General features: G+C 45.4%; 1 protein-coding gene across 6 annotated transcripts in view; it reads left to right on the top strand.

Annotated features, from left to right (window-relative positions):
• SGCG (sarcoglycan gamma) overlaps positions 1 to 12,464 on the top strand; it is a 1,215,835-nt gene that overhangs the window by 413,031 nt on the left and 790,340 nt on the right. For 5 of the 6 annotated variants that reach the window (XM_069202248.1, XM_069202253.1, XM_069202249.1 and 2 more), the window contains exon 2: positions 3,163 to 3,360. In XM_069202248.1, coding sequence (XP_069058349.1) covers positions 3,166 to 3,360 — 195 coding nt within the window. In that variant the 5' untranslated portion in view covers positions 3,163 to 3,165. The remainder of the gene's footprint in view (positions 1 to 3,162; positions 3,361 to 12,464) is intronic. The other variant, XM_069202251.1, reaches the window with a different exon arrangement.

The raw sequence follows: 12,464 nt of genomic DNA, 5'->3' as shown, positions 1-12,464 counted from the left end.
AGTGATTTTACCGTAATCACAGGATTCTGAGTCGACTCTGAGACTCGAACCTGGTTCCCCAGCTCCCCCGGCAGCTCTGGCGTTACAGCACATTCTCTCTTTTTGCTTAAACGCCCTGGTATCGAAACCTTGCAGCGCATTCGCAGTGTATACTTTTCTTACTGGAGGAAACTGACGACTTTGTAGAGAAATCTCTCCTTCTCAACAGCTTTCTTATTTTTGCATAGGCGAGGTCCCACCCTCCTCCCTGCGCTCAAATCGATTTCATTAATGCCTGTACAGGAATAAACCTTCCGATATTTTCAAGAAGGAAACTACCTTTAAAAACTTGCGAATGCCTCAAAACGTGCAAATTTGTTCAAGTTCCATAACTTTTGCGGGTGGAACCACTTTGGGAAGACCATAACCCACCCTTGTGAGGAGATTAGTTTACACAGCACTTATGCCAGCATCATCTCCGTGTAAGCAAACTTCATTTGCATAACAATCCCCACCATGTAACATGATTCCATTGAAAGTGCTACAGTTTGCATGCATCAGTGTCACTTAGTGTTAGACCTGACAGCCTTAGGGTAGTCACCCCTAACTTTTTGCCTGCCTCCCTCCATTTTTTGGGACACTGTTTTTGCTGGTTTATAGACTCTGCGCACTTTACCACTGCTAACCAGTGCTAAAGTGCATATGCTCTCTCCCTTAAAACATGGTAACCTGGAATCATACCTGATTGGACTATTAATTTACTTATAAGTCCCTAGTAAGGTGCACTTTATGTGCATAGGGCTGGTAAATTAAAATGCTACTAGTGGGCCTGCAGCACTGGTTGTGCCACCCACTTAAGTAGCCCCTTTTTCCTTGTCTCAGGCCTGCCATTGCAAGGCCTGTGTGTGCAGTTTCACTGCCACCTCGACTTGGCATTTAAAAGTACTTGCCAAGCCTAGAACTCCCCTTTTTCTACATATAGGTCACCCTTAAGGTGTGCCCTAGGTAACCCCTAGGGCAGGGTGCTGTGTAGGTAAAAGGCAGGACATGTACCTATGTAGTTATATGTCCTGGTAGTGTAAAACTCCTAAATTCGTTTTCACACTACTGAGAGGCCTGCTCCCTTCATAGGCTAACATTAGGGCTGCCCTCATACACTGTTGAAGTGGCAGCTGCTGATCTGAAAGGAGCAGGGAGGTCATATTTAGTATGGCCAGAATGGTAATACAAAGTCCTACTGACTGGTGAAGTCGGATTTAATATTACTATTCTAGAAATGCCACTTTTAGAAAGTGAGCATTTCTTTGCACTTAAATCCTTCTGTGCCTTACAATCCACGTCTGGCTGGGCTTGGTTGACAGCTCCTTGTGCATTCACTCAGACACACCCCAAACACAGGGTACTCAGCCTCACTTGCATACATCTGCATTTTGAATGGGTCTTCCTGGGCTGGGAGGGTGGAGGGCCTGCTCTCACACAAAGGACTGCCACACCCCCTACTGGGACCCTGGCAGACAGGAGTAAACTGAAAGGGGACCTGGTGCACTTCTTAGCCACTCTTTGAAGTCTCCCCCACTTCAAAGGCACATTTGGGTATAAAACAGGGCCCCTGCCCTACCTCATTAGACACTTGCTGGAGAAGAAACCTGAACCAGAAACTACATCCTGCCAAGAAGAACTGCCTGGCTGCTCAAAGGACTCACCTGTCTGCTTTCTACAAAGGACTGCTGTCTTGCTGTTGCCCTGCTGCCTTGCTGAACTCTTGTCTGGCTGTGAAAGTGCTCTCCAAGGGCTTGGATAGAGCTTGCCTCCTGTTCCTTGAAGTCTCAGGACCAAAAAGACTTCTCCCTTTCACTTGGACGCTCCGTGCGCCGAAAATTTCGACGCACAGCTTGTTTCGCGGCGAGAAAAACGCCGCACACCGACGCTGATCGACGCGACGCCCTCGGGACGATCGAGACTTCGACGCACAACCTCGCAAGGACAAAGCCGTCCGACTTTCCAGGAGAAATCGACGCGACGCCTACCGTGAGCGCGAAACTTTGACGCACGGCCTCGCAAGGACAACGCCGCCCGACTTCCAAGGAGAAATCGACGCGACGCCTGCCGTGAGACCAAATTTCCGACGCACGGCCTCGCAAGGACAACGCCGCCCGACTTCCAAGGAGAAATCGACGCGACGCCTACCGTGAGATCGAAACTTCGACGCGCAGCCCCGCAGAACGACGCGCAGCCGGAAAACAAGCAGGAGAATCCACGCACAGACCCGGGACATCTGGTAATCCCCACGATCCACGAAAAGAGACTGTCTGCGCGCCGGAAAACGACGCCCGACTTCCCCGCGTGGAAAAGAACGACGCAAGTCTTTGTGTGCTGAGGAGAAATCGACGCACACACCCTTTTTCCACGCATCTCTCCACCCGTGGCCCTCTGAGGAGATTTTCCACCAGAAACCAGGTACTTTGTGCTTGAAAGACACTGTATTGCATTCTAAAGACTTAAGACACTTTATATCACTTCCCTGTGATATTTCTACAATTTTCCATTGCAACTTTATTCTTTTTGACCTACAATTATCCTGATAAATATTATATATTTTTCTAAACACTGTGTGGTGTATTTTTGTGGTGCTATATGGTGGTATTGTATGATTTATTGCACAAATACTTTACACATTGCCTTCTAAGTTAAGCCTGACTGCTCGTGCCAAGCTACCAGAGGGTGGGCACAGGATAATCTTGGATAGTGTGTGACTTACCCTGACTAGAGTGAGGGCTTTTGCTTGGACAGAGGGTAACCTGACTGCCAACCAAAAACCCCATTTCTAACACTTAGGTACACCAGTGACTCTGTGAATCCGACCCTCATTAGCGCACAATGTAAACTAAGCTGTTTCAAGATGCTCCTTTTAAAGATATATAAAGTAACGAAGGCATGAGGCGATTAAATGATGGGCCGAGGATCACACAATTGGGGTAGTCATGGAAGCCAGGGTTGAAAGTTTTTGTTTCTTATTCCCGCAGACTGCAACTTGTGGTGCCTGCATTTGCTCACATTCTAGCACCACAATCGGAAGTATTCTGCCATTGCCAAAGAACCCCCAAGCACCCCTCATTGTGCCTATGCGAGCGTCTTATACACATGCACTTGTCATTAACCCTGTGCTTTCCCTGTCCCCAACAGCAGATGGTCCGAGAACAATACACCACAACCACACAAGGCACGAGCCTGGAGAGACCGGACCCCCAGTATGTCTACAGCATCGGCATTTACGGATGGAGGAAGCGCTGCCTCTACCTCTTTGTACTCCTCCTGCTGGTCATCCTCGTGGTGAACTTTGCACTCACAATCTGGATCCTGAAAGTGATGTGGTTTTCTCCAGTAAGTGCCCCTTTGCTTTCATGTGTTTAATGCATGCTAATGCCATTTGCTCTGTCCACTTGTTTTATCACCTTACCTGTTTGGTATGTATGTCAGGCTTCCTGTGTGTAATAGGAAAGTCTTTCTGCCTCATTAATTACTATTTTCATTTTAGCTGAAAGCACCCACATTGCATTAATCTTTCGAAAGGGGCTTTTTTCACACTCTCCTCCCTATCTTTCATTCAACTGTCACTTTCTTTTTCCCTCATTCATTTCTCTCCTTCCCCATCCGTGTGTCTCTCCCACCTCGCTCTGCCTCTGTTGCCAGTGAAAATATATGTTCCATAATAAAGTATGTTATTGGAAGCAATTTTGTTAATAAACCTGTAGTGACACGTTTATTACTGCAACGAAAGGGTCTAATTCAGCATCATTATCATAGGGCAGCAAATTAAATGGAACAATTAGTTCCTACTACCTCACAAAATCCACAGCACTATCACTTTATGGAGGAGAACAATTGTTCCCATAGCCACAAGACTTGTTTAGTGAGTTTTGACCTGATTGCACATATTTAACCATTTGTCTCCTGGGTTTGGTTTCACATCTTTGTGTACAGCGCCTAAACATGATGAAACAGCACAGCATGAGCCATATATGCAAATTAGTAGGGAGTAATATGCTGTTTATTAGCACTGTCGAGAGGGGGAGTGGCATTATAACCCATTCTAGGCTCCATCTCCTGTGACTCTTGGAAACCTCCTTACACTCAGCGGTGATAACATATAAACCCAGATTTAAGAGGGCCTAGCGCCTCCTTGTGCCACATAGCATAATTTGTTTTGATGCTAATGTGGCCCAACGAGGCCAAAATCCCCGTGCCAGCTTTACGGGCATCATGTATGCAAGGGGGACGTGTCCCCTTTAGGGGGGCCAAAAAGTGGCCATATTACCGCCATATTTTCTGCATTTTTAACACCTGCTCAGAGCAGGTGTTAAAAGGGGACACACCATTATTTATAATGGGCCCCTATGTGCTGTTCAGGGATAGTGCCAACATTTTGGGGCTAACCCTGAACAGTACATTAATAGCGTCATAAATTTTGATGCTAATGCCCCCCACCCAGCACCATGGTGCGCCGTATTATAAATACGGCGCACACATGGTGGCGATAGCGGGTGCTAAGTGGCGCAAAAGAAAAGTGGCGCTTCACTGAGTGCAGCACCACTTTTCTTAAATCTGTTACATAGCATTTTTAATGCATTACCTGTGCATCTATGTGAAACGTGTACTATGCTATTTATTACCATTGCAGAGTTTGAAGAGGATCATGACTTTTGAAAGGTCACGCTTTGAATGGGTCATGATGCCCTCCTCAGCCAACAACGGTAGTAAATAACATATTGCATTCTGTACTTTGGCATAAGGTTGATTCTGTGACATCTCTTACATGCCAATTAGTTTTTAAGTAATGAAAACCGCAATCCAAAGGGTGACATTTAGGAGGGAAGGCAAAATCACACTGCAGAAGCCTAGTGATCATTAGGATGTTTGTTTTCCTTTGTGAACTTATAGTAACAGACAATTAAAGCGTGGTTTTATTCTTTCAGTATCAAAATACTGTGATATTTATCAGCAAGGGAAGGTGGGGTACGGGAGCAATTATTCATCCCTTTGTGTATTTGCCCTGGCACATCCACCTTACCATTCCTTTATACTTATATTCATTATATATGAATATTCCTTTAATATTCCCACTTTATTCCCATTTTAGAAGTTTTTTGGGCCAATTAATAAAGCCTTGTAAGAGTACACAAGATTGCCAAGGGAGTACTACTCTGCGAACTCCAAAATGGCTTTGTAAACAGGCCCCTTTGAATCTGACCATAGCACTGTAGTAACAATTGTTCTAAAATGCATCTGGTATTGTTATTGGATCTAACAAGCAGTGACATGCTTTGTGAGGAAATGTTAGACCTGGAATCCTTGGCATGATTTCCCCCCAGCATTTTGCCTTCATACCTCCTGTTTTGCTGACTTCGTTTTTGCTGACCTTAGGGTTTTGTGTACTTTACCTCTGCTAACCAGTGCTAAAGTGCTTGTGCTCTTTCTCTAAAAAATGGTAACATTGGCTTATACTCAATTGGCATGTTTAATTTACTTATAGGTTCCCTGTAAAGTGCACTACATGTGCCCAGGGTCTGTAAATTAAATGCTACTACTGTTCCTGCATCTCTGATTGTGTCACCCACTTAAGAAGCCCTCTAAACATGTCACAGGCCTGCCACTGCAGAGCCCGTGTGTACAGTTTTAAACTGCCATGTTGGCCTGGCAAAATAAACCTTTTGCCAGGCCCATACCTTCCTTTTTAAATAGAGGAGTGACCTCTCGGGTAGGCCCTGAACAGCCCCAGGTAAAGATGCAGTGTATTTAACAGTTGAACATGTACTTATAGGTTTTACATGTCCAGGTGGTGAAAAACTCCCAAATTCTTTTTTTCACTACTGCAAGGCCTATCTCCTCAATAGGATAACATTGGAGCTGCCTTATTATTACATTTTATAAGTATAATTTCCAAATGGGAAGAGACAATCCCTTCAAGTTTGATGTCTCTGGAATCCTAATTTGAAATCCTAACTTATGGTGAAGTCAGTAATAAGATACAATTCGGAAAATGCCACTTTTTTAGATAGTTGGCATTTTCTTGCCTTAGCCATTTGGTGCCTGCAGCCTGCCTGGGTCACATGTCTGGGTGTAGTTGGCAGTTGAGCTTTGTGTTTCCTCTTAGACAGCCACACACAGTGGGAGCTTAGGTGTGACTGAATGGGCCATCACTGGTAGGATGGGAGGGAGATGCTGAGCCCAGCCTCACTTACACCTGAATAGACTGGGTCCTGTCTTCACACAAAGGGCCTAACAATCCTGCATTGCCACTTCAGCCAGCTTGGAGTCAGGGCAGGGAAGACAGGGCATCTGTGCACTTCATAGGCATGCCTCTAGAAGATTCTTCCCACTTCAATGGCAAAACTACATATAAAGGAAGGACCTCAGACACCACCATTTCAGTAGACTTCTGTGCCTGGGGGTAGTCTGCCAAGAAGAAGGTCCACTGTGCTGCTGCAAGGACCGCCACTGTGCTGGACTGCTTCCCTGAAGGAGCTGTTGCCTTACTGTCCTGAACTGCTGCTTTCTACCCTCTTGCCCGGGGGAAGAATAACTGGACATGCAACTTCATCTTGAACCCAGGACCCCAGAATGACTCAAAGGGCTAATCTGCTGGCCTCCTGATGCAAGCCTCAGGGACATAACATGCTCCTCACAGATCCTGAACCTGATTCAGCAAGTCAAGCTTTTGGGCTCCACGTGACCGTGAACGGGTCCATTCACATTGGAACCACGCTGTTTGCATGGAAAATCAGTAGGAGCCTCTGAAAGTCCATCTCTTCATTCAGCAAGCATTGTCATCCTTCATTGACAGCCACCATGAAGCTCCAGCCCGACTATCCTACAATGCCTGGTCTGCTCCTCGCACCACACCAACCAGCGATGCTCTCCTTGCTCCCAGTGAACTTCTTCCACGCGAATGGGACTCTTGGTGAAAACATTTGAGAAGGTAAAACTTCAGCATGAATAATATGGGACTGTATCGTCCCCACGCTCCATTGTGGTAGACTTGAACTTTTGAATTTGACCTAGTCCAGCATGACCAGATATCTCTGGTTAGTGCTTTATGCTTTTAGGCACTATTTTTCAGTTCATTCTTTAAAAAATCATAACTCTGGTTCTGGTTCTTTGTTGTTTTGGTCTTGTTTTATTTATTAAATTTTGCTCTATTTTTCTAACCTGGCCTGGGAATCTTTTTTTGTGGGATGTTCACTATTTTACTATATGAAGTGTTTTGCACAAAAACATTACACATTGCCTTCTAGTTAAGCCTGACTGTTCTGTGCCAAGCTACCAGTGGGGAGCACAGGTTAGTTTGGGGTTTGCTTGTGCCTTACCCTGACTAGGATTGTGGTTCCTGTTTGACCAGTGCTCGCATGGCAGTCCACCAATAACCCAATTTCTAACAGGCTGTGTTGGACCTGGCCCTTTTTGAAGGGTCAGCCTCAAACCTTTTGCCTGCTTCCTCCCATTTTTTCTGACCTGTTTTTCTGGCTTTAGGACTCTGGGCACTTTACCACTGCTGACCAATGCTAAAGTGAAAGTGCTGTCTGTCTAAATGATAGGGTTTACTGACACAGACGATAAAAGGAAGAATCCAGGAGTACATAGGATCTTTTACAAGAGTAACTGGGATTGTTGGGAGCCTTATGTGTTGTAGCTGTGTTTTGCTGAATAATCAAGGGTATACAATTATGTGAAGCTCTGGTGTAACTCTGGGGTGGGATGTGTCTGCTGCTTGGCTTTTGTGAGTTGGGCTAAAATGTAACACTATGTTTATAAGTGCCAGAGGCCTTAGCTGTAGAGATTGAAAAGATGACAGGGTTTAAGTAACACTCTACAGGGAGGGATTTGGCTTCCTCTTTTCTACCTCGAGGATTCTTGTGGAATTGAAAGATCCATGGGAGATTTGTCTTTGCTTTAGACCAGCTTTGCTGGCCAAAGCTCAGCAGGGTTGAAATAATTCTTAATTGAGGTGATGGTTGAGGGTTCTCCTCCAAGGGCTTTTTAAGAAGTCTACTGGATAATAGTGTATTTTCAAATCAGGTTATTAGGATTGAGAAACCACAGTTCTTTCAAATTCTCCTTTTCCAAACAGGAAACAATTCTATGATGCTCTTTAAATATAGTGATCCCTCATCAATGGGTTTTAATGAAACAGTAAAATAGAAGAGACACATTAAAATTATTTTGTTACAGCACACTCATCAAAGGCAATTTGTTCTCTCATTGCACACAAAGTACAATAGCCACATAACCCAACACTCTCAAGAAACATCTGCACAAGTTGCAAAAGCACTCCAACATAGTATAGTGAGTGGCAAGAAGATAGGGGGCGTCTGCCGTAGCTTAACACTATCCTCACATAGCCTAACTACATCATAGGCAATAGATCCAAACTAAACAGCAAACATCAACCAAAGAATATAGAGGCAACTGAAAGGAAAAGACACAACCAAAATTAGGTCCAATGAATGCCACAGTCAGGATGTCATTAGCATTTGTATGCAATTAAGGTGACCATGTAGAAAGTATAGTGTGCAGTGGGCAAAGTAAAGGTATATCATTTTAAAACCGCAATGTTAATTTTCCTTGTTGCACTCGAATAAGTTGCTTGTGGAAAGTGCATCGAAGAGATTAACCCTTTTCATTCCCTCAGTGATGTCAAAACTATTATCAGTCCAGCTATTTACTTCACCAGTGCACGTTTAAGTGGGAAGGGAGGTGTAGGAGGATTCCAGCCTGCTGCAAGAATAGCGGCATTGTTATCGAGGGCTTCTAGAAGGGTGTGTTTTCGAGACCATTGACCAGCATTTTAAGACCGCGGGCAGGGAGTACTCCTAAGATGATGAAGCTCATGGTACAAGGTTTCAGGGAACAGCTACCTAGCACGTAGCCCAAAATCAGGGATGCACTCGGGGCCCCACAGTAGGTAGAAACATGTGAACCACAGCACAGGTCAACCAGCAGGGCAATTGTCAGTTTTCGCTTTTACAGTACTACCTCATCCCAGCCATCGTCCACTTGCTCCATCCATGGTTCACTCTGAGCAGGATGTGTGTCTTGTGATAATCCTAGAATGAGTTGAGTTGAAAACTTTATTGCACGATTAATTACAATTGTTGCACCAAATACAATAAAATAACATAAACACCCATAAAATACAAAGAACATTATCCAACATAAACACCCACATAAGAACTCATCTGAGTAAACAAGTCATATGTTATCCTAAAATAGACACATGTAAAATATGTGTAAAATTGATCCAATTATGTAGCAGCCTAAAATTCTACAATTGCAAATTATAAACCTCAATTGCCCCTTGTAGGAGGCTGGCCTGGTTTGTAGTGGGTACCTTGGGTACTTACACCTTATAACAGGTACAGTTATCCCTTATTAGTGAAGAAGTAGTGTTCTAGCAGCTTAGGCTGATAGAGGTAGCTATAGCAGAGCAGCTTAGGCTGAACTAGGAGACATGCAAAGCTCATGCAATACCACTTATAGTTACACAGTACTTATACACAAGTAAAGACAATAGTCAATATCACCAAAAATAAAGGTATTTACTTGGGTGGAACAGTACCAAAAATATATTAGAGACAATACTCCTTCTAGAGGTAAGTATTATACACAATATAAATACTAGACACCAAAATTAGACAAGTAAATAGTCATAGAACAATGCAAACAGTAGGAAATCCTATAGAATGCAATGGTAGAAAATAGGTCTAGGGGCAACACAAACCATATACTAAAAAAGTGGAATGTGAATCACGAATTCCCCCCTAGACAAGTGTAGTGTGTGCAGAATCGCTGGGAGAGTAAGAATACAGTAAAGGTAAGTAAATTACCCCAACCCAGAGAAGCAGGAGAAAGTACTGCAAGTTTCCTTAGGACACACTACACCTCGTTTTGGGGATTTTGCAGCAGCCAACCAAGTCTGCAAAGAACAACTGCAGGATTATTGGACTTGAAGACCTGCAAAGGAAGGAGACCAAGTCCAGAAGTCAAAAGAAGTTCCAGGAAGGATAGGAGCCCCTGCCAACCCAGATCAGGGTGCAAAGGAAGAGTCCCTGGTTAGTAGAAGACTGCATAAATGCACCCTAGGAAGATGCCAGTGGGTTCTTGCATGATGCAAAAGATGTCCTACAGCGTGAAGATCATTGCAGATGAGATTTTGTATTGGAAGGCGCCAACAAACCTTGGCTATAACAAAAGTGGTGTTTTTCATCAAAATGGCACTGGATGGACCCAGGAGGGACCTGGGGGCCTGAACTCTGTGTGAAGAGGAAGAGGGGGCTCTCAGCACTTTAGAGAGCCCTTAGGATGCCAGCCAGCACCCTCAGAAGCTGCAGGATACGGGTTCACAGGAGGTGCAAAACATGGTTGATGCAGCACAACAACAGAGGGTCCCATGACATCGGAGAACAACTAATCGAGTTGAGCATCACAGGGTGGAGTGCTGGGGACCTGGGCCAGGCTGTGCATGAAGGAATTTTTCAAAGAGTGCACAGAGGCCTCAGGAGGTGAAGACAACACAATACACAGGGGTACCATCGTTCTTGGGGAAGGCAAGGTCTTACCTCCTCCAAATTGCATCAGCAGGACCTCAGGACAGTCTATCTCGATGATGTCCACCCTCTGTGTCCATAGGAGCATGCTCATCACCGTGAGGAGTCTCAGGGTACCGGTTGTCACCTTGAAAGGTGCCTGCTGGGAGCAGGGGAGTGACTCTGCCACTCCACCGGAGATTTCTTCGGTCCTTCTGGTACAAGATGAAGACAGGGAGTCCCAAGAGCATGCACACCATTGAAACTGTTGAAGTTGCTGACTTGGAGCTGAGATTGCTGAAGAAAAGTGTCTCTTGTAGACACTTTGCTGCAGTTACAGCGTTTCATGGAGCAGGTTGCGGTTGATCTGAGGTCAGAAGAGTCTGAAGTTGTTGCAGAGGATTCCTGAAGGAAACTTGCAAGCAGAATCTGAGGAGAGACCCTAAATCTCCCTGAGAGGTGGATTGGCTACCTTATCAGGTATGGTCCTATCAGGAGGGGTCTCTGACGTCACCTGCTGCCCAGAGCTCCTCCATAGTGCCCTCACACCTTGCAAAGCAAGACGGCTGAAGTCTGGGACACACTGGAGGAGCTCTGGGCACCACCCCTGGGGTGGTGATGGACAGGGGAGTGGTCATTCCCCTTTCCTTTTGTCCAATTTTGCACCAGAGCAGGGGAGAAGGGGTCCCTGAACCAGTTTAGACTGGTTTATGCATTAAGGGCACCATCTGTGCCCTTCAAAGCATTTTCATAGGCTGGGGGAGGCTACCCCTCTCCAGCCTGTAACAGCTATTTCCTAAGGGAGAGGGTGTAACACCCTACTCTCAGAGGAAATGCTTTGTTCTGCCTTCCTGGGACTGGGCTGGCCAGATCCCAGGAGGGCAGAACCCTGTCTGTGAGGTGGCAGCAGCTGTAGCTGCAGTGCAAGCCTCAGAGAGCTGGTTTGGCAGTACTGATTGGCCATGGTGGAGCCCCCAGGATGCATGGAATTGGCTCCCCAATGCTAGATTTGGATTGGGTGGGACAATTCCATGATCATAGACATGTTACATGGCCATATTCGGAGTTACCATTGTGAAACTACATATAGGTATTGACCTAAATGTAGTGCACGTATGTAATGGTGTCCCAGCACTTACAAAGTCTGGGGAAATGGCCCTGAACTATGTGGGGGCACCTTTGCTAGTGCAAGGGTGCCCTCACACTTAGTAACTTTGCACCTAACCTTCAGCAAGTGAAGGTTAGACATATAGGCGACTTATAAGTTACTTAAGTGCAGTGAAAATGGCTGTGAAATAACGTGTGCGTTATTTCACGCAGGCTGCAATGGCAGGCCTGTGCAAGGGTTTGTCTGAGCTCCCTATGGGTGGCAAAAGAACTGCTGCAGCCCATATGGATCTCCTGGAACCCCAATGCCCTGGGTACCTAGGTACCATATACTAGGGACTTATAAAGGGGGTCCAGTATGCCAATTGAAATTGGTAAATGTAGTCACTGGCCAACAGTGACAAATTTAAAAGCAGAGAGAGCATAAGCACTGAGGTTCTGGTTAGCAGAGCCTCCGTGACACAGTTAGGCACTACACAGGCATACACATAAGGCCACTAACTATGAGCACTGGGGTCCTGGCTAGCAGGATCCCAGTGAGACAGGCAAAACATACTGACATATACATTTTTATCTATGAGCACTGGGGTCCTGGCTAGCAGGATCCCAGTGACACAGTAAAACAAGTAAAACACACTGACACACACTCACAAACAGGCCAAAAGTGGGGGTAACCGTGCTAGAAAGAGGCTACTTTCTCACACCCCTCCATGCACGAGTGCTTTCTGTTTGTTAGTTCATTTATCCCATGTGCATCCATGTTATTAATAAGCTCCAATCTCTTGTGACTACAAGTGC

This window comes from Pleurodeles waltl, chromosome 8, assembly GCF_031143425.1.
Source record: "Pleurodeles waltl isolate 20211129_DDA chromosome 8, aPleWal1.hap1.20221129, whole genome shotgun sequence".
NCBI classification, from domain to species: Eukaryota; Metazoa; Chordata; class Amphibia; order Caudata; family Salamandridae; genus Pleurodeles; species Pleurodeles waltl.
The sequence above is the reverse complement of the archived record's forward strand: the minus strand, read 5'-3'. Positions and strand labels throughout refer to the sequence as shown.